Genomic DNA, 21408 nt, shown 5'->3' with positions numbered 1-21408 from the left:
CATCTTTGTCTGAGCTAACTGTTCCTTCCAGTATTTTCGATTGCCGCCTTCTGCTCCAAGTGGATTCTCCCAGCCAAAGCTCCACGGTAGCCCAGGAACTTCTCAGATTCTGTGACTCGGTGCTCTCAAACGTGGAGTCAAGGAAGTCAAGAAAATCATACCTACCAATGATCCAGGAAGATCACTCCTTCATAGATCAGTAATATAGTTAAGACAAGTCCTAGAAGAAATTCACTTTACTTCGGCTGCAAAATTGGAGCTGAAGAGAGATATGCATATATTTGATCAAAGACTTATCTAGAATTTTTCTCCAGAGTGAAGTTATAAATAGCTGCCATCTACCATGAAAAACATACCAATAAGGCAAGGCAAGGCAAGGCCAAAAGCTAGCCAAGAACAAAAGGAGGAAGGCAGAATAAGAGTAAGTACTTAGCCACAAATTATTTTACCTACTCATTCTACAAATGCAGCATCGAAGGGCAAAAAGGTTAAAAGCAAGGGCCTAGATAAACAATTTTCTTCTAGAGTCCAAGAAAAGAAGAGTTTCTCACAGGCACTACTACATCTAAGTCTCAGATACAAGGTAGTACAACAGAACCATTCCAAAAACCTGAAAACATTTCCCCAACTGTTCACAGTGTATTTTCTAATTGTTACCAGGCCCCTTTCCGGTGCAAGTAGAACTAAAAAAATTCTTGAGGAACAATAAGAGATCCAGAAGTGGTATTTTAGGAAATACAGGCCTCACTGTCCCCACCTCCCCATCCCCCTTTACATGAAGATAAGTTACAAAAGTCATGAGATGCTAATATGGAAGTTCCTCTCATTTGTAGAACCAAATAATAAAACCAGAAAGTAGAATCAAATTAAAAGAAAAGTTCTTTAGGTTGTTTTTGAAACACCATACATTTGATTCAATGTTCGACCACGTGCCAAGTACACACAGTCACGGCGCCCTGTCCTGGTGCACTGGTCTCTGAGAAGTTAACTGTCAGCTGACTTTCAGTTCCCAGGAGCAAAGGTGCCTAGCACTAGGACGCTTTCTGCTCTCTTTAGAATCTCACTGGTCCTAGCTGGAAAGGGATGCAGGGGCTACAGGACAGCCAGAGCAAAGCTACTTTTATCAAGACCTAACACCAACGATCACTTGCAAAATATTTTGGGAGTAGGGCACAGCTACTGCTTGGAAAAAGTTGGCACATCGGTAAGATCTGTTAACAAAATATAATCCGCTTTCACATCCAAAAGCTAACTTAGGAGCTGCTCCAGGCACCATCTAATTAACTGAAGCAGATAGAAAAAAAATCCTCAGAAATTATGATTGTTTAAATACACTCTATTTTATTTTGTCTTAAAATAGTTTAACCTTTATGCTACAGACTTATTTCAAAAAACAGAAAATCTTATCTTGCACCAAAAAATATATATATAACACTCTGTTTTATTATTATTTTTTCTCCAAAGACCATTAAATACTAAATGGAAACAAAAACTAAATAATGAATGTAAAGAAGAACCAAATTTTGTTTTAAAAACTAGAGTTGCACATTTTAAAACATTAATTCTAAGCAATGATTTGTCGTCACTGCATCAAGTCCACACTCACACTCCAGCAACAGCAGATCTGTTAACCACCAAGTGCATTGGTTCCTAGCCATACAATGGCTAACATTTCATTTTCATGGTAAGAGGAGCAAAAGGCTTCATATGACCTTTGTACTCTTTAAAAAACAAAACAAAACAAAACAACAACAAAAATATTTCCTAGTTATCCAGTGATTTCTCTTTTAAGATCACTACCCTTTAAAATTTGTTAAAAGAATAAGAAGTATGTAGTGTTTTAAATAAAATGAAAAATACAACAGCAATGGACTAAAATACGTGATTATTTTAAACAAACAGTGCACAATCTGAGGAAGTTTGGTTAGGGCGCAATCATTTTTATATATACATGGAAGTCACATCATACACATACTGGAAAACAGAGATTAGGGGGCTCGTTGCATTTTAAAAAAAAGTTTAAACTAAAAGACAACATTGTGTCCCCAGCTCTTTCAAAAACTTTGTGACACAGTATAAAAAGCAGGCAACAAATTCATTTTGAAGTTACCTATGGTGGTGCTATTCTGCTAAAAGGAACAGTGAACAATGGACTAAGTTAGAAAATCAGACAGTTCATATTCACAACTGATGATAATAAAAGCAGAATTTATGCAATGCTCAACTGTAATAAATCCTGGAGTCCACTCAGTCTGGCCCCTTCCATCAGAATGGAAAGACAACTACTGGTGAGTAGATGTATACGCTCTAGGGCAGCCAGGATGATCTGAGAGCTAGTTACTGCTCTGTGGTTTCACACTGGAGGGGAGGGGAGGGAGGAGCTTAACTAAATTGGTGCCACAATCCAAGCCGTGACCCAAGTGCACCACTTGAGCAGAGACACTACTTTGAATAATGTTCTGTGGAGCATAAAGAAGTACTGATGCTACCAAATGCCAACACTTTAGTTAAAAAACAATTCCTTTAAAAGAAATTTCAAATGTCATTGGACTTGTTTCCCACAGAATTCTATCAGTAAAACACCTTGCCAGAAGCCACACCCTCACTCTTCTGGATCTGGCAATGAAAGAAGAGCTCAAACAGTCTCTCTACAGTTAGTAGGTGGAAAAATCCCAACCCTGTAGGGGGAAAAAAGCTGAGTGTTTCTACCATCCCTCCCTCTCCCCTTTTTGCATGTTAACTTCTAAATCGCTGTTCTGGCAACCAGTCGGGTAGTCAGGATGCTGAAACAGGGGCAGGTGTGGGAAAAGTGCAACCTGGTGTAAAAACACAAGGCCACAGCGCTCTGCTCCCAATCCACTGTGCATATAGCACACCAGAAGAATTCTCTTTAGAAGATGACTACTGGGGGCTAAAGAAAGTGTGTCATGGGAAATCACCTGCTGTGTGGAATCAAACAAAACACACTATTAACATAAGAATAGGTAATGCGAAAACATTCTTTAAAATGGGGCTCTGCCCTGATACTGGGGAAAAAATAAGCTGCAAAAACTTCAAGTCATATAATCCACTCTATTCTTGTCCCAATGATTTTCCTGGAAAACACAGACCAGAAATTGTACATTTCTGCTTTGTCTAGCATTTTAATTCAAGTCAAAAACAATGTGTAACAGTAAAATTCAATAAATTAATCCTAAAGTAAAATGTGAAGGTCCAAGGATACACCAGTAGTGAATCTGCAGAAGGTCCTATTTAGCTCTGGCCTCTGGATCTTTGGTTTTTGTCTAGAACTGTGGCCATGTGAGAGATCTGATATATGAGGTGCTAAAACTTGAGGTTCATGATCTTTTAAAAGCCTGATTAAAACTAGATTGGCAGAAAAATACTAGTTGATGAAGAACAGAGGCCAGATCAAATGAGATGCTACCAGAGAAGACCAAAGAACACATGCTCATACCCACTCCCATGGAAGAGGTATATGGAATAACTAAAGCAGCAGGAAGAAGGGTAAAGGGATAAATGAGTCTTTATAGAAAAACTGGAGAGGGGCGCCTGGGTGGCGCAGTCGGTTAAGCGGCCGACTTCAGCCAGGTCACGATCTTGCGGTCTGTGAGTTCGAGCCCCGCGTCAGGCTCTGGGCTGATGGCTCAGAGCCTGGAGCCTGTTTCCGATGCTGTGTCTCCCTCTCTCTCTGCCCCTCCCCCATTCATGCTCTGTCTCTCTCTGTCCCAAAAATAAATAAAAACATTGAAAAAAAATAGAAAAACTGGAGAAAAGGCCAGGCAGGTGGAGCCAGGCAGACTCTGACGCATGCACTCGCAAGGGTGTCCCATTTGTCTCGGTGGCCATGCCACACCTACCCTGCACAGTACCATGTGCAGAACAGGCGCTTGGTACATTTAGTATGTCCACTAAATGACAACTGAAAATGGTATTTCTCATGCTCTTAAGATAAGGAAGAGCCACCAAGGCATTTGGGGAGGGAGGCAAGGGCTACAGCAATGTTATATGGTAAATATGGAAACAACAACAACAAAAAGCAAACAAAAACCACGGAAAAACAAAAAGATGAGGTCTTCTAAGCCAATAGTACTTCACTCCTCCCCGTGCACAGTACATAGTGTTCTAACTAGGTATTGCTTGTAAAAGAATTCACTAGTAACTACAACATGTTATAGGAAAAAAGGTAGTAACTAATGCCACAAAACTCCAACACTGGCATTTCCTGAATTCCCTGAAGCTCCTAACCACCCTTTGCTTATTTAGATACTGTAAAACCTACAGTGTCATTTATGTGCTTTGCATCTGGTTTCTTATGGTTCATTTTGATTTTTCCACTTTTAGATGGTAGAGGAGAAAGATACCCAAATATAGCATCAGGTCTATTTCAGCTCAAGCGTTACTTAAAACAGTTGTTGTACATCCTTTACAGAGAGACCAGCTATGAAAGAAGGCACTGCCTTCTCAGACTTGTAAGTGCCCACAGTCTTAGAGACGAAGACAACTTTTCATATTCTACTTAAGTAATAGGTTTCTGTGTTCTCCTGTTATGTAAACAAACCAGGAAAAAAAAAGCTGAGGGACAAAGATTTTCTTACTGATCTCTCAATGCTCTCCTTACATGCCCAGAAAACCTCATGGGTATCTAACTGAAATGCCTCTGCCCCAAAAGGAGACATTTTCCAAAAAATTATGAATTATTGCAACAAGGAGACCAACTAAGTCACCTTAGCAGTATTTATAAACACAAAGGGGCATATCAATTATTTGTGCTGTGGGAAATCAGCCAGGAGCAAAGTCAGGAAAGAAGGCAGAAGACTCAAGCTAAAAGAAAAGTAATACTTCTGTCTTCTATTTTTAAGGACAGGTTTTCAAATGCACATGCCCTACTAGGTGCCAATAAGGACCTGACTAAATGTGTGCAAATGCCCTAAGGTAGGAGTGCCAATGGGTGGGCTGACAGTGGTCAAGGCTAGATATTAATTTTATTACACAGAAAAATAAATACAAGATTCAAAAACTGAAATCCATTTCACCTGGTAGTTAAAATATTATTCTAAAAGGAAGGCAGAGTTTCCTAAGATTGAAAGTCACCAAGTAAAATGAAGTTGTCTAAGTTGTCTAATAAAATTCATCATTCTCCTATTCCTACTGAGGGAAAGAAGAAATTCTTTTCTCTGTGCTAAGTTATTTTCCTAAGTGACTTCTTTTAATTAAAAAAAAAAAAAAAAAGGAAGGGGGGGCAATTTTCCATGAGTTTGGATTATACAAATGCCACAAACAGCTTCTGAGGCTGAAGCTATGACAATGAACTTCCATGTCACAAAGAGGAGGAAAAGGAAGGGAACAGTGCAGAGGAGACACAGTGACATTGTATTACAGTAGGTATTTACGTCTGCTATCCTCATCCAAGGTAAGATCAACAACCTCCGCAGGTGAAGCCCAAGTCTGCTGGGGAGTCACAGCAGTCCATGACTGTGTTTGCCTGGTGCTGACATACTGCGTGCCCGAGCCATGCTTCCACGAAGAAACACTCTGAATCACACCTCCTCGAGGATGAACACACCTGCAATTGAGACGAAGAATAAAAGTATAAGCACGGTTAATCCCACTGTAGGAAAAATATAAGGCAATATGGCTTCACTAGCACTGAATGATACCTTCACAAAGATAAGCCTATATGAGTCTGTGAAATGTGAGTCTGTGAAACTTCCAACCAATATCCTTCCCTTTTTCCTATTTGTCTCCCTCCTTGCCTTTTGTCAAGTTTAGTCTAAAAGTGTCAGAAACTCCTGAGTTATGTCTAGATCTGTTACTGACAATGCATAGGTAACATGATGTTTCTCTGAACACATTTAAACCTCTGGGGTCTTCAGGACAGGGCAGAATACGAATCCAGAGCAAAACTGGGATACCCAAACAATCTTAATCTAACCAAACGACATGGTAAGAAATGTAAGTACAAGCTGTTTTAAAATAAGTCCTATGCCATACTGGGAAGAATACCTTCAAAGACAGTAATAGTAATACTCTTTTACAGATTGGATTTCTAGAAGTCTGTAAGTACTAGGTCATGCATAAAGGATCAATTTTCCTTATCCTGAAGGTCACAACAGAACACTTGGCTCATTCATCTGAAGTGCTTATGTGCTTTAGTTCAGTGAAAGTAGCAAGGTTGAACTACTCAGTTAAGGTTCTTTAAAAGTGCTTCATCAGAGGGACAGAACTGCCTTGGTGATAAATCTCACCAAAAGTTCACTGGAAGAAAAAGGTTTCGAAACACTGACATAATGAATTCCACATTCCAGTCAAATGATAAAACTGAGCCTCCAGGATGAATCACTGAGTAACTGGATTCAGATGAGAGGAAGGCAGGCACTCAAGCTATCATTGCTACTTTTGTTCTCACATCCATCACATCCCTATGTAATATATGTAAGAAGTGACAGCTGGCAGGATTCTAGTCACATTAACTACTACAGTGGATCTTGAACAGCTGTTTAACAACCTGTGTACAATAAGTGATGCTGGGTCACTTGAGAATTCCAGCTTTGATACACTGCTACCTGCACTGCCAGGTTCAAAAGAACATTAGGGTAACAATGGACAAATTTTAGCTACAGAACTGACCAAGGACCCCTAAGCTCCTGGAAAGAGGTCCTGTTCTTACAAAGGTAGCTTGAAAACTACTCCCTTACCAAGTGAGGTGCCGAAAAACAGATCCCTGAGGGCCAGAGCAGAGCAGGGGGCAGAAGGTAGATTTGTTACTGTACCAGAGGCCCATCATTTGTTGAGAATGGGCTAAGCAGCTACTAGCCCAGAGGCTACTATGTTTTCAAAGATTAGCCAGTGAAAAGCATTAAAATAGGAGACATAAAGTCCAAAGGCTAATCCAGATCTGTCCAACGCATTAAGTACACTCAGATGGAAGTGATCATGTAATCACGGAAGAATGTCAGCCAAAGGAATCCATTCAATGTTTACAGAAACAGTTTTGATGACTGATGGCACTAGAATACTGTTTCTTAAGCAGTCTCACCTCATTGGACAATCCCAACAGACCTATGAGGTAGATGTGGAAGTTACTACCCATACTCAATCGAAAGCAAAACGGAGGGTTAAAGCGGTTACATGATTTGCCCAGGGTCACACTGCATGAAAGTGGTGGGCCAAGGAGCTTCAAGCCAGGTCTGATGTGGAGTCCAATGCTTTTCACAACATCACGCTGTCACTTCACAAATGTGTATGTTAAGTTAGGTAAGGTAAAACACAGTGAGAGTCAGCAGAGTGCAAAGATAGGCCCAGATTAACGACTTAAAAATATAAAGTTCTTCAATAATTCAAAAGCTCATCTGTACAAGTACTAATTAAAGTAATCGTAGCTAAAAATTTAGTAGAATTCAGGGAATGAATGACTACAGAGAGAATCGATGTCATCTTTGGCAGAATTCCTACAAATACTTCTGAAATAAAAGAGGTATTTAGTCCCAACTGTTACTCTACACTGCTCCCTAAGTAATCATACAAGGGATTGACTTTAAAAGGGATCTGAGCCAATCTGCTCATTTTACAGAAGAGAAAACCAAGGCCAAAAGGCAACTGTCCAGGGTCTGAAGCAAGGTAAGCACAGAACCCAAACAAAACGAGGTCTCCGGCAGGGAGTTTATTTTCCACTAAGTAACTATGCCTTCCTCAGACTACAGCTGAAGTACTGTACTGTGTCTGGTTGTAAGGAGCACTGCTTAGCCCATGGGAGTCATTACAGCAAAGCAGATTCTAGAAGGTACTGATACTATACAAGAGTGAGAGGTGTAGAGCCACTATTTACTACTGAGGAATGATGGATAGAGGGAGAATAAGGAGATGAGGCACTTCAACTATCTAAATTGGATCACTTCTGTAGTTATGTTACAAATGATTCCAGTTACTGGAAACTACTTTAAGTACTGGACTACTGTAAGCAAAAAACAGAATTTGTTGGAAAGACCCTTGAGGACCTCAAAGAACCTAAGAATGATGGGATAACTAGGCCTCATTCACTGGACTCAAGCCCCAACCTCTCAATCTGTTTCTCTTATTTCAAAATTTTAGATTCTCTGGAGAATGTGATGATTCCATCTTTAGTCAAAAGTTCTCCTGGCTCCTATTTAACTGTAACTAGAAGGTCAATTCCCAAAGAAGGGAGAATCGCCATGGAAGAAGGTGGCTACTCCATCTTGTACAGAGATCTCAAGAGCAGACTAACAACCATCAATCAGTTTACAGAGGGAAGCTTTAGGTGATCACGACTATGCAACAATTACAACTACTATCAAATGGAAACAACTTCCTTTTACGCTTTCAAGCAAGTGCTGGGACATCTATCAGGAATACGAAAGTATTCTAAGAAGACTTCTAAGGTTATCATTGAGTTTAAAATTTTTAAGAATACAGGCAAAACTCTCCTTTTAGAAGTCACGGGGTGCAGTGGTGGGAAGGCTCTGACAAGAAGATGGTGCAAGAGGGACTTCTGTTTTTTGTTTTTGTTGTGTTGTTTTGTTTTGAGAGAGAGCAAGCAAGCCAGACAGCAAGCACAAGTGGGGAAGTGGGGTAGGAGGGGCAGAGAGAGGGAGACAGATGATCCCAAGCACGCTCTGCCCTGAGCACAGAGCCCCATGCGGGACTCGAACTCACAAACCGTGAGATCATGACCTGAGCAGAAATCAAGAGTTAGCTGCTTAACTGACTGAAATACCTACGTACCCCGAGACTTCTGTTTCTTGATCAGAGTGCTAGTTACCGGAGTATGGGCAGTTTATAAAAACTAAAGTGTACATTTATGACTTTTCTAAGTGTGTTAAAGTCAATAAAACACTCAAAAAATTTTTTATGATTTAATGACCTCAATCATCTTAAATAAAATGGTAGCTAAGAGATGCATGAGGCCAGAACAAGGCTTTTAACACATTCCCTTTTTAAATACACAACAAAAGGACTCGTGCTGGTAAACAAAGAGTGCTGGAGAAACATTTCAACTATTTTATAAGACAGTGTACATTATAGATCAACTTATACCAGATAGGGAAAGGTTTCAGGAGGAAAAGGGACCAGAACAATTGTTATAAGCCCTACAGAAATGCCCTATAAAAACAGAAGTGAGAGACTCAAAATTTTGTTAATCTATGCACATAAAATATACAGTTTCAGGTATTAACACATACCCTTTCCCTGTATGATGAAAGACATGGAGTGGGAACGTACTCAGCTGTTTTTAAGTTTGTTTGTTTATTTTGAGAGACAGTGAGCAAACAAGCGGGAGAGGGGCAGAGAGAAGGGGAGGGAGAGAGAAACCCAAGCAAGATCCATGCTATCAGTGCAGAGCCCAATGCAGAGCTCAACCCCATGAACTGTGAGATCATGACCCAGGCAGAAATAAAAAGTTGAATGCTTAACCCACTGAGCCACGCAGGAGTCCCATACTCAGCTGTTTTTTTAATTCATCCAAACTAATTCTAGTGTAGATACAGGCTTTGTTTTCACAAAGCATTTAATCTGCATATGATTGACAATAGGTACAAAACATAATCTAGAGTCATATTTTGAGTCCTATATTCAAGAAAATGCTTAGGACTCACTTCCCCCCAAAAAACCTACTTTATAAACAGTAAGTTTTGATAGAATAATTTCCTGCTCTTCATATACTGAAACCAATAAAGGAGAGACTTCACAGTGGAAAAGAAAAAACAGAGAAAGAGGGCAGGCTCTCATGGTCAGCTTTAATACAGTTCATTTACTGTCCTACGAAAACAACATTAAATATTAATCATTTTTGCTCTCATTTACAGAGCCTGAACATGACCTTTTAGATAACATTCCTACTTATTTTTCCTAGCTAAAGATGAAGTGAATCTTCATGGCTTCAGAGAAAATGCCTGTCTGTCTCCCCTGCTTTTTTAGGGTTAATGTTTACAATTAGTTCTAGGAAGCAATCCGTCTTAAATGCAAAACGCTTCTAGCATCAACTCTTCTGTTGTGGGATGAACCAACATTAAGACAAATGAACACAGGACCAAAGACTACAGTGAGTGAGGTTAGGATCTGATTATTCCCAAAAGCCTCAGAGGACAGGTATCAAAGAAACTGTTCTAACAGTTCCATAACAGAAAGATCTGTGCTATATCCATTTATCTTCCTAGGGCAATTACCAATGAAGCTGGTAGAAGAAAAGGAAAAAGGAAAAAGAAAAGTATCGGCATGAGGGCCATAAATTAAAAGTTCTGGCAAAATTATGTGGGCACAGAGGAGCTAGAGGTGCTGTAAAAGTCTCTATAATTTGCAAAGAACATCTTGTGAAAATGGACTGTCCAAAAATTAACTCCTAGAAATGATAACATTTAGGTAACACAGCGAGTTAATTACAACAATACAAGGCAGCCATAAAAGATGCATTCAAACCATTAGTTCAGAAGGCATGCTTTCTAGTCTATGATTAGAAAAAACACAGAAGCTAAAGGAACATATCAAATCTAAATTAAAAGAACAGGTAAAGATATTAACATGCAAGAAAAGAAAAACTTAAAAAAAAAAAAAAGACACACTGTAACTAAAATTACTGAGTGCAATGTCAAACAAAATTCTTCCAATAAGGAAAAACGGCAATGCAATGCAAATCAGAGCATTCCCAAAGAGAAAAGCTCAAGAACCAATTCTGAGTTTTTAAAAACTCTCAGCCCACAACAAGGTAGAATACCAAAAAGAAAAAATAAGAACAGGACAACTAAATCCAAACAAAACATCTATGCATGCAAATCAAATTAGAACAAAAAGATGTGGATCAAAACCTAAAACCTTTTTCCAAGCGATAACCCTGCCAGAAGCCCATCAATACTTCATAACTGCAACCCTAGACCTGTAAAAGAAATAAATTCCAGATGAGATACAGGCAGCCAAAAGAGTAACTCTGAAGCAACCAACAAGAAAACTTCTCCCCCCACCTGCTCCTCAGCTTTTAATCTCAATTATTTGGAAGATTATCATGCTTCCTCTAAAGAAAGTGCTAGAAAATGTTCAGAAAGACACAAAAGAGCCAGTAAGACTCTATTCAGTCCTCAACCCAAAGACCAAAATAAAAGACCCTCTCAGAATGACACAAGCGTCAGCTCAAAGTACTCTAACAAAACTTCTCAACGCCAACATTCTATTGTATGGGCAGCATTAACCACCACTGAGATTTCATAATACATTTGTCACCTCTAAGACTGTATTTCCACAGGATTCAAACCAAAGTATCAGAATACATCTTTATGCTTCAGAGCCTGTAAGGAAAAAGTCCTTGAAAGTAATGTTATGTACTGTATGTTATTTAAAATGTAGTCAGCCACTTGACTTAGTTCAAGAGTGGAACAAACATATCTATAGAGTAAAGTGACAATCTGGATAAAAGACCTAATAAGTATGGAGAAGGGTGTAGTAGACAAAGTGTGTGTGTGTGTGTGTGTGTGTGTGTGTGTGTGTGTGTGTGTGTGTGTGTTGGGAGTGGGTAGGAACTTAAAATTTAAATTTCTGAGTTTTAAGAGAAATATAATGATAATTTTAACTCCGGATACCAAAAATATTGGTAGAAAAAAAGAAGCTAAGGAGTTCATGATGGAAGAAAAGTTGAACAAAGAAGCCAAGAAGAAGGGTGGCTCACTCTGTAACATTTGTAGGCACAAGTAAACAGTAAAGAAGGGAGACTTGATATAATAGAGAACTGAACCAAGTAACATGTTTCGAGAGAGAAAGAGATTAAGTAATAAGCAACACAGGTTATTACCCACTCTTTGCTACTTCAGTAGGAACACATGACTAACAGTGAATTAAAATTTGAAATGTAACTCAAGACAAAATTGGTGAATGGATAATGTGCAAACTGAAGATAATTTACCTGTATCAATCTGTTAATAGGCAAGGTAAGGTTTACAGTAGGGAATAAAAGGATACTCATGTCTTCTTTATTGCAAGGAACAATGGTGAAATAAATAATGGCAAACACATGCTAAAGTAAAGGAAAAAACCAGAAAGTCTATAGTCTTTCATCTAAAGAGGTAAGTCAACATGAAAGGAACAGATTAAAAAAAAGAGAGAACAGGAAAAAGTATTTGATTAAGGCAGAAAAAAAAAAGGAAAAAGAATGAGATTAAGGAAAGACAGAAGAACGAAAATTCTTTCCCACCAGAAAAGGGGAAATAATCATTAAACACAGGAAAGACAAAAGGAAGCAGCTATGCAGGAATACTTCTGGCATAAACACAGGACAGAAGATGGAAGTGGTTAGGTCTGATAAAGTGAACTGGCCGCTTTTGGGGAGAAGACATGTTAAACTATGACATAATTCTACAACCTTAAAGTCCCAACAGGTATGACCTGAAAAATGCTCTCAGAAAGTAGAATCAGTTCTAAGACAAAGGTACCTTCGATTTGTACGCATGTGTATTTTGCCTGCACTCTCTCCTGCTAAGTTCACTTTCTACATAAACAACAGAAGAAATGCTGGTGAATGTTTTCCTTTCTAACCAAAGAGTAAAATCAGATCTAAGAGCCAGGTAATGTAGATATTGTGTAGATATATGTATCTACTTGGGGAAATCAGGAAAGAAATCACAACTTAACTCTTGCAGCATAGAAGAAAAGTTGTTTGCTATATAGAACACAGATTTTCTGGAGTCTAAATTTTTGTTTTCTATATAAGTGTGTGTGTGTGTGTGTGTGTGTGTGTTAAATGTTCCTCAGGAATACCTCTGAGAGGACTATAACCAATTCTAAGGCACACTATCTAAAGCAAGAATCAGCAAATGTTTTTCTACATGGGGCTAGACAGTTAATTACCTTAGGCTTTGAGGGCTATCAGGTGTCTGTTGAAACTTCTTCTCAACTCTGCCACTGGAATGCAACAGCAGCCACAAACGATACGTAAATGAACAAGCATGGCTCCATCCCAATAAAATTTTATTTATGGATAAATATACTGTATTTATGTGAATTTCATAAAACTTCCACAAGTCATAAAACATCATTCTTCTTTTGATCCTGTCCCCCCTCAACCATTTCACAATGTAAACTAGGGGCGCCTGGGTGGCTCAGTGGGTTAAGCATCTGACTCCAGCTCAGGTCATGATCTTGCAGTCTGGGAGTTCGAGCCATGCGTCCAGCTCTGTGCTGACAGCTCAGAGCCTGGAGCCTGCTTCGGATTCTGTGTCTCCCTCTTTCTGCCCCTCCCCTGCTCACACTCTGTCTCTCTCTCAAAATATTAAATACTAAAAAAAAAAAAAAATTTTTTTTTTAATTGAAAAGTAAACTAGTCTTAGCACAAGGTCCATATAAAAACAGGCAGCAGACCAGTGGGCTATAGTTTGCTCACTCCTATCTTAAAGAATGACAAACTTCAAAAGTTATTTTCATAACTCTAGACAAATTTGATGTCTTGTGGCTTTTAATCCTAAAAATAGGACTGCCTGAGTCACATGAACATCACTAGAAATATACTATGTTAGGAACAGACCAAAGTAACTCGCAGGTTTTAATGAACGACAAGAAGAGGTGCTTTAGGAAACAAGCAATACAGGTATGATGTCAGATGTATATTTCCCAATTGTTTGCTCCCAACACATTTCAAGATAAAGTGAAAGGCGAGAAAATATGAATGACAGGGGGAAAGGTAGGATGACACTATGCCATAAGAGAAAAATCTGTCAAGGTATCTAGACATTTGCTAAAAATATGAGGAAAACATCAGTTCTATTTCACATGCATATATGGTTGAGATGTTCTTGATAGAAGATGCAACACATTCTCAAGCTCATTATCATGTCTAATCAAAAAGCATTTTCTAAGCCACAGGAAGCTACAAGGTAGCTCCCACCATTCATGCCAGCCATGCCGTGAGGACTACCACTTTCTTCTCACTTTATGGTTAAAATCAAATTCACATTTAAAATATCAGAATGCTCCACTGAATGTCCTACCTTGCATGTTCCTGAACTCCCACAATCTCCACTTCACTATCTGAAGAGGCAATATTAATTTCTTCATTGAGTGGTACATTGCCAGCCGAAGTCTTGTCACTTGCTAGGAATCCTGGATCCAAATGACCTGAGAGAGAAGGGGGGCAAAATAAGCACTACAGTCTGACTTCTTACAAGCAGCATGAAACACTCATTGACAGATTTCCCATCCAGGTTAATCACAGAAACAGAACTGCCACATGAGAGCTTGGCAGAGTGAAACTGTCAAGTCTCTCATTCTCTATTCATTAGGAGGAAAAAAAACTAAGTACTTTAGTAAATAGGTATATATAAACTATGATAATACTCTAGTATATTTTATTCCGTAATGCTTTTTGCATTCAACTCTAGTCTCCTTTTAAATGACCTGTATAACAGGTTTGTCACCACCTAGAGGGCAATAAGGTTCTCTACTGCTTACTGGTAAATTTTATTATTTATTTATTTATTTATTTATTTACTTACTTATTTATTTTTAAGTAGGCTCCACAACCATTGTGGGGCTTGAACTCATGACCCTGATATCAGGAATCACAACTCTTCTGACTGAGCCAACCAGGCACCACCACCACCACCACCACCACCACCCTCCCCACCCCAGGGTAAATTTTAACAGAACAAAATTCTAAAGCAGAAAAGCTCAAAGGCATAAATAGAATAAATAACAGAGGTACTCATTAATATCATATTTACACTGGGATGCTTTATGAAAGTTTTAACAAACTTCTTTTAAACAACTTTAACAGTTTTTCTCAAAAGGAATGTAGAATTGACAAAATCTGACCCCAAACCACATCTAAAAGAAAAGGCTAGAGGCAGATCACAATTTTTGTTCTGAACAACTAAAACATAACCTGTACGTTGCTGACAGCTCTTATTAGAAAGAAACCACATATTCTGAAAAAGCATGACAATTTGTGGCAGTGGGACATATAAGAACTTTTCCACAAGGGGCTTCACAAAGCATCTATTACACGGTAGAATATAACATTCTCCCAACTCACAGAAAACATGAGCTTCACAGAACTCTCTCTCAACAAAGACTAAGAGCATAACATCAAAGTACACAGCCATATAAACAATTCTAACAAGAGTTAAAATAGTTCAGCTTATGTATCCAGCTCTTAAATGTTCTGACCTTTATGAAATAGAATATCTAGGAGTCAACATGAAATAAACCAAGTTGCAACAGGCACAAATTTTCAATTACTCTTTAAAGGGTGTTTTTATTTAAATATATTATCATCTGATACAATACTGTTCCTCCGTATTTAAAAAAAAAAATCCTTGGTGACACTTCATATAAACGAAGCACGTATCAGTAAGATTTTACACATACAACTCTCCCTTCTTCCTCCATCACCTTCACATCATTCATACCAATGTTTCAAGGTCACTGAGAAACCTTGTACTTCCATACTCCTGCGAAATTTTAGTATAACCCTCTTGGAAAATGATACACAGTCACAAAGCAAAAGTCTTACAATTTCTATACCCTCTGACCTTGTAATCCCATCTCTGAGAATTTAATTTAGTCCAAGGGAAAAAACTTTAAATAAGCAAAATGTTATGAGGTCCAAAGATAGTGACTACAGTCTATGTAGAAACTTGGGGAAACATATGCATAACACAGAAAGTGTCACGTACAACACTTTAAAAATATTTTGGTGCTGGGTAAAAGTTGTAAAAAGCAATCAAGCTTGACTTGGACTGTGGGTCTTTTTTACAATTCTTTAATATTACTTTTACTTTTTTCTTCAACTGAACATGACACTGATGAGAAAAAAGACTAAAAAGCTTAAAATGGCTTCCAGATACAACAGGTAATTGAGATATTACAGTTTGCAAGAGCTTGTTAAACTTTCTGTATTAACGAATAGCCTAAATAGGATTCTACACACTGGCAGTGGGTAAGTATCTTTGAACGTCACAAGCAAATGAAAGGTGGCATTCACCAGATAAAGCCCAGTTTTGTTAAATCTGGGTTGGTTGCTTAAATGAAGTATGGTTAAATCTTGATTTGGTAAACTCAGATTCTTGCTCTGATGCCAATACCTTGTTTGTGGCCAAGTCTTTTGTCTAATTTCTAGTTCAATGTTGAAGTTAGAACTATCATCATATACACTATTCCTATTACACTTCTAGGAAAGAATACAAATTGATAGTCTCTTTTTTCAAACCTTCAACTTGTCCACGTTCAATCTTTTCAGCAGCCTTGCTTTGTGCAACTATAACAATTTGCTTCTTCTATTTGTTCCTACAATAAATACTTATTTATGACATGCTATGCACTAGGTGCTAAGAATACTATAGAGATCAAAGACAGGAGGTGCAGTGCCTATGCTCAACTCAACGAGCTCACGATATACTTGGGGATTCGAAAAAGCAGTACATTATACTATGGCTTGAAAATTGCTGGGGGGTCTGAGGGGCTCAGTTGGTTCAATGTCCAACTCTTGATTTCAGCTCAGGTCATGATCTCAGGGTCGTGGGATCGAACCCCGCTTTAGACTCTGCACCGAGCATGGAGCCTGAGATTCTCTCCCTCTGCAGCTCGTTCTCTCTCTCTCTCTCAAAGTAAAAGGGGATGGCTCAGTCTGTTAAGTGTCCATCTCTTGATTTTGGCTCAGGTCATAATCTCACAGTTTGTGAGTTTGCACCCCGCATCGGGCTCCATGCTGACAGTGCACAGCCTGCTTAGGATTCTCTCTCTCCCTCTTTCTCTGCCTCTCCCCTGCTCACTTTCACTATCAAAATAAATAAACTTTTTTAAAAAGTTTAAAAAAGAAAAAGAAAAAAAAAGAAAATTGCTCAGTCAGAGAGCAATTTAAAGATATGGAAAAGGGAGGGAGTACCTGTGTGGCTCAGTCAATTAAGGGTCTGACTCTTGATTTCAGCTCAGATCATGATCTCATGGTTCATGGGTTTGAGTCCAGCATTAGGCTCTGCACTAACAGTGTGAGGCTCTGCACTAACAGTGTGAAGCCTTCTTGGGATTCTCTTTCCCTCTCTCTCTCTGCCCTGCCCCCACTCACCCTCCCACCCTCTCTCGTACAAACATTTTCAATGCTTTTTTTTTTTTAATGTTTATTTATTTTTGACACAGAGAGAGACAGAGCATGAACGGGGGGAGGAGCAGAGAGAGAGAGGGAGACACAGAATTGCAAACAGGCTCCAGGCTCTGAGCTGTCAGCACAGAGCCCGACGCGGGGCTCAAACCCACGGACCGTGAGATTGTGACCTGAGCCGAAGTCGGATGCTTAACCGACTGAGCCACCCAGGCGCCCCTAAACAAACATTTTCAAAAAAATAAAAAAGACATAGAAAAGGGAAATTTCCCAGACTTAAGAATAATCAAAGACACAAAGCTCTCAGGAAACAGTAGGCACAAATGAGAGGAAGTAGCAATACGGAACACTGTTGCCCTTTAGGGTATAAAAGTTCAGTGAGATGTGGGGTAATATAGCAAAAGCAGTAATGGGAAACAAGGCTGGCAAAGTCAACAGAGTTCAGATCATAGTAAGAAGTCTGGAACTTGACCTTGCGAAGTAGGAAACCACTGACGAATTTAAGCACTGACATGATCTGATTTTCCATTTTTAAAAATTGCTTTTTGGCGTGTAGAAATGGAACTAATATCAAAGCAGGGAATATTAGAGGCAAGAAAACCAGTTAGACTGCTATCCTGGATGAGAAAGGACTATGGCTGAACTAGAAAAGAAACAAAATGGGGAACAGTCTGTGTGCGTGTATACACAGACAGTTAGTAATGGTGGGCAATTCAAAGTAAAAAATGATGGCTAGGTTTCTGATTTAGGTAACCAGATAGAGTAACAGTGCCCTTTGGTGCACCAATGAACAGCTGAGGATGGCTGCTTAGGACGTGATAAGGACATGCGTCTGAGATGTCCACGGGGCAGCTGGAGGTACTGTTCTAAAAACTCATGTCAGAGGTCGAGGGAGAAATAAAGAGTCCTCAGCAACAGCTGGGAAGGTAAAAGTTAACAAGAGGAACGAAGAGGGCCTAGAGCAGAATGCTGACGGACACCAATAATTAAGGGTGGGCGCATGAAGGGCAGCTCACCAGGTTAAGTGAGAGGTAGTAAGAAAACCTTAAGATGTGAAGCCAGGACAGCCAGGAATGATCATTTCTAGGAAGAAGTGCTTATCAATGCCCAACAGAGAGGTTCAGTGAGAAGAGGGACTAAGTAGAGTCCACTAGAATCAGTAGTGAGATGACTACACATATACCTTGGCAAGAAGAGCCTCAGGAGCGATAGGTATAAAGCCAATGTGGCAAGGCAAGCTGAATGATAATGCAAAGTCAGGAAGAGCAGACACATTTAAACAGTTATGCTATGAAAGATAAGGCAACAGGATAGTACTGAGAAAGAAAAAAATGCGTTTGAGGGAGGGGAATGCATGTGTATGAATAATCTTAAAAGATGGGAAAGATCTGGCCAAATTTGGGGGGGAAAGGCAGAGAACAAACAGATGTGATGGCAGAAGGCTGAGGCAATCTGCATCTGTGAAGAATGCGGGAAGGCCATGTGCAGAGCACAGGTATGGGTAGGGTAGCAGGGTGGGGGTTCAGAAAAGTGAAGGAACACTATGAAGAAAGAACACTGCCTAAGGAAAGACAGGATCTGCTGGGCAGCACTGAGAGCAGGCTGCAGATTAGGAAGTTAAACTCAACCCTCAGCTCTGCAGCTATGTGATTTTCTCCCAGCTACGTGACACAGGCTCCTAAGCAGCGTGTCCTAAGCAGCGTGACACAGGCTCCAAGTGTACGTACGGGGATCTGACTTTGCCAGCTGGGTACACCAGGAAAGCTGGGGAGCTGGCGAAGGAGAGGTGAGCTTAAACATGCTAGAGTGGGTAAGAAGTGAAGCCAGCAGGGGGCTGGCAAAGGACCGGGTGGCAGGTCAGTGAGGCAGAAGAGCAGTGCAAAGGAAGTAACAGCATGAGAGGACAGAAGAGGCCCCGGTGGAAAAGGAGAAAGCAAGAGCAAGAATAGGAGGAAAACCAGAGGTTAGGGGAAGTAAACACCGTAATTCAACCCTCTTGGCTACCCACAAACACAAGCCTCTGGGACCCATCCATTGCTCTACAGTCTGGTCCTCTACTCGGCTGCTACTCTCCCTCGCTCCATCCAGCCACCCACTACTTACCTTCCTACAACCTTTCCACTGCCCTCTGGAATGTCAGCTCCATGGAAAACTGCACTGAGCTTTTCCTTTCACCTCCCCTGTGGAAACTGAACTCCTGAAAATGCCACCTAGCCTGACTGCTGCTAGGTAGTTGCTCCTACACCTGACTTTCAGGACCAGAATCACTGACAAATCCTGTTGTCCATCCTCATGTACCAACACCAGCAGCCCCTATCTCCCAGGGCACTTCCCTTGACTGCCACATACCAACTCCACGACGGTTTCACTCATCCATGAAACATTACTGGCACCTCACTTAGTCTCTATTTTATGTCCCGCTATCATGATTCCTTATTCTTATATGAGTGCTTATTATTTATGTGGACAACCACCCTAAAATTCTCCATGCCTACTCTCTAAGCAGCTGAGCCCCAAGAGGCACTTAAAACTCCCTGTAGTAGGGGCACCTGGGTGGCTCAGTTGGATAAGCGTCCAACTTCGGCTGAGGCCATGATCTTGCAGTTTGTGGGTTTGAGCCCTGCATGACGCTCTGTGCTGACAGCTCAGAGCCTGGATCCTGCTTGGGATTCTGCATCTCTCTCTCTCTCTCTCTCCCTGCCCCTCTCCCGCTTGTACTCTGTCTCTCTCTCTCTCTCTCAAAAATAAACAAACTTTAAAAAAACACACAAAACAAACCTCCCTGTGGTAGACTCACAGCAAAGGGCTCAGCCCTTACCATCCCCAAAATAAACAAGATAACTGAATTAAACCAAACTAAAAAAGCAGGTTGTGGGAGTCATGGTTTCTATAACTATAGTTATTACTATAATTGTAACTAAAATATAGTTATATTTGATTACCCAAATCTTTTCAACAGTAATTAAGAAAACACGACAAGAATACGACAGAATTAGTTCTTAGTGCCTCTGTGCCCAGTTCTATCTCCATAGTTCTTTTTAAATTTTTTTTTTTTGGGGGGGGGGCAGAGAGAGACAGAGCATGAACGGGGGAGGGGCAGAGAGAGAGGGAGACACAGAATCGGAAACAGGCTCCAGGCTCTGAGCCATCAGCCCAGAGCCTGACGCGGGGCTCGAACTCACGGACCGCGAGATCGTGACCTGGCTGAAGTCGGACGCTTAACCGACTGCGCCACCCAGGCGCCCCTAAATTTTTTTTAATCTGAGGGTAGCCCGCAATTCTAATTTATGATTCCAACTTGTGAAATGTTCTGCCCCAGTCATCAATATTTCTAAATAACCGGTCTTCACTGATTAGGTCCCTCATTATTATAACCATATCACCTACAGAACCTCATTTCAGATCTAGAAATATCATCACTCTTTTTTAAAGAAAGGGGAAGAAATGAAAATTACTATGCTACTTTTGCTCACAATTTTATTACAATATCTTAAGAAAAACAAGGTAACTGTCACCAATATTTAAAATTCTTCTAACTTTATTCATTCATTATGGATCTAGAAACTAGTAATTTACATACTGACTTCACATTAGAGCAATTCAAATCATTCTGGTGGTGCAATTTGGGCCATAAAAATTGTAATCCAACCTTGCTGGTATTTACAGAACTTGTGCGATGTTCTAAAATTGATCACTTAATATCAGGTTCTCTGATAACCAGTATCTTTACTGCTTAGTCTAAAAATCGGTATCAAATAGGAGCTCCTGGGTGGCTCAGTTGATTAAGCATCCGGCTTCCGCTCAGGTCAGGATCTCGCGGTTTGTGAGTTCGAGCCCCGCATCAGGCTCTGTGCTGATGCTCAGAGCCTGAAGCCTGCTTCAGATTCTGTGTCTCCCCTTCTCTCTGCCCCTCTCCTGCTCATGCTCTGTCTCTGTTTTTCAATAATAAACAAGAAAAATATTTTTTTTAAATCAGTATCAAAAAAAATAAGTAAGGGATACTGAGGAAAGTGATAGGGACTAAATACAAATTTCTTGGTGAATATTAACTCTAGACTAATGGTGTGAGAGTTGTGCCACATTTCCTGTCAGAGCCATTAGATAAAATGTGCCATTCAGATAACAAGTCAGCTGAGACCCCACCAAGTCTATGGGATGCCATGCTCTACAAGAGACACCAAGGCTTTCTCCAACGGCCAGGAATACATCCCCTCTTCTATCTATTTCAGACCCAGGACTATTAGTCCTTTTCTCTCAGCGTAACACTCTTCAGAATGCCATACATTCCTCTGGGAGCTCCTGTGCAGGGCTTAGTTCTC

The 21408-nt window shown here is 40.0% G+C and overlaps 1 protein-coding gene across 2 annotated transcripts in view; it reads right to left on the bottom strand.

The window, feature by feature from the left end:
- Positions 1-1321: 1321 nt before the first annotated feature.
- ARK2N (arkadia (RNF111) N-terminal like PKA signaling regulator 2N) overlaps positions 1322-21408 on the bottom strand; it is an 85495-nt gene continuing 65408 nt past the window's right edge. For both annotated transcript variants that reach the window (XM_047827914.1, XM_047827915.1), the window contains 2 exons: positions 13983-14109; positions 1322-5566 (listed from right to left, as the gene is read on the bottom strand). In XM_047827914.1, coding sequence (XP_047683870.1) covers positions 5377-5566; positions 13983-14109 — 317 coding nt within the window. In that variant the 3' untranslated portion in view covers positions 1322-5376. The remainder of the gene's footprint in view (positions 5567-13982; positions 14110-21408) is intronic.

This window comes from Prionailurus viverrinus, chromosome D3 (genome assembly GCF_022837055.1).
Source record: "Prionailurus viverrinus isolate Anna chromosome D3, UM_Priviv_1.0, whole genome shotgun sequence".
In the NCBI taxonomy this organism is placed as follows: Eukaryota; Metazoa; Chordata; class Mammalia; order Carnivora; family Felidae; genus Prionailurus; species Prionailurus viverrinus.
The sequence above is the reverse complement of the archived record's forward strand: the minus strand, read 5'-3'. Positions and strand labels throughout refer to the sequence as shown.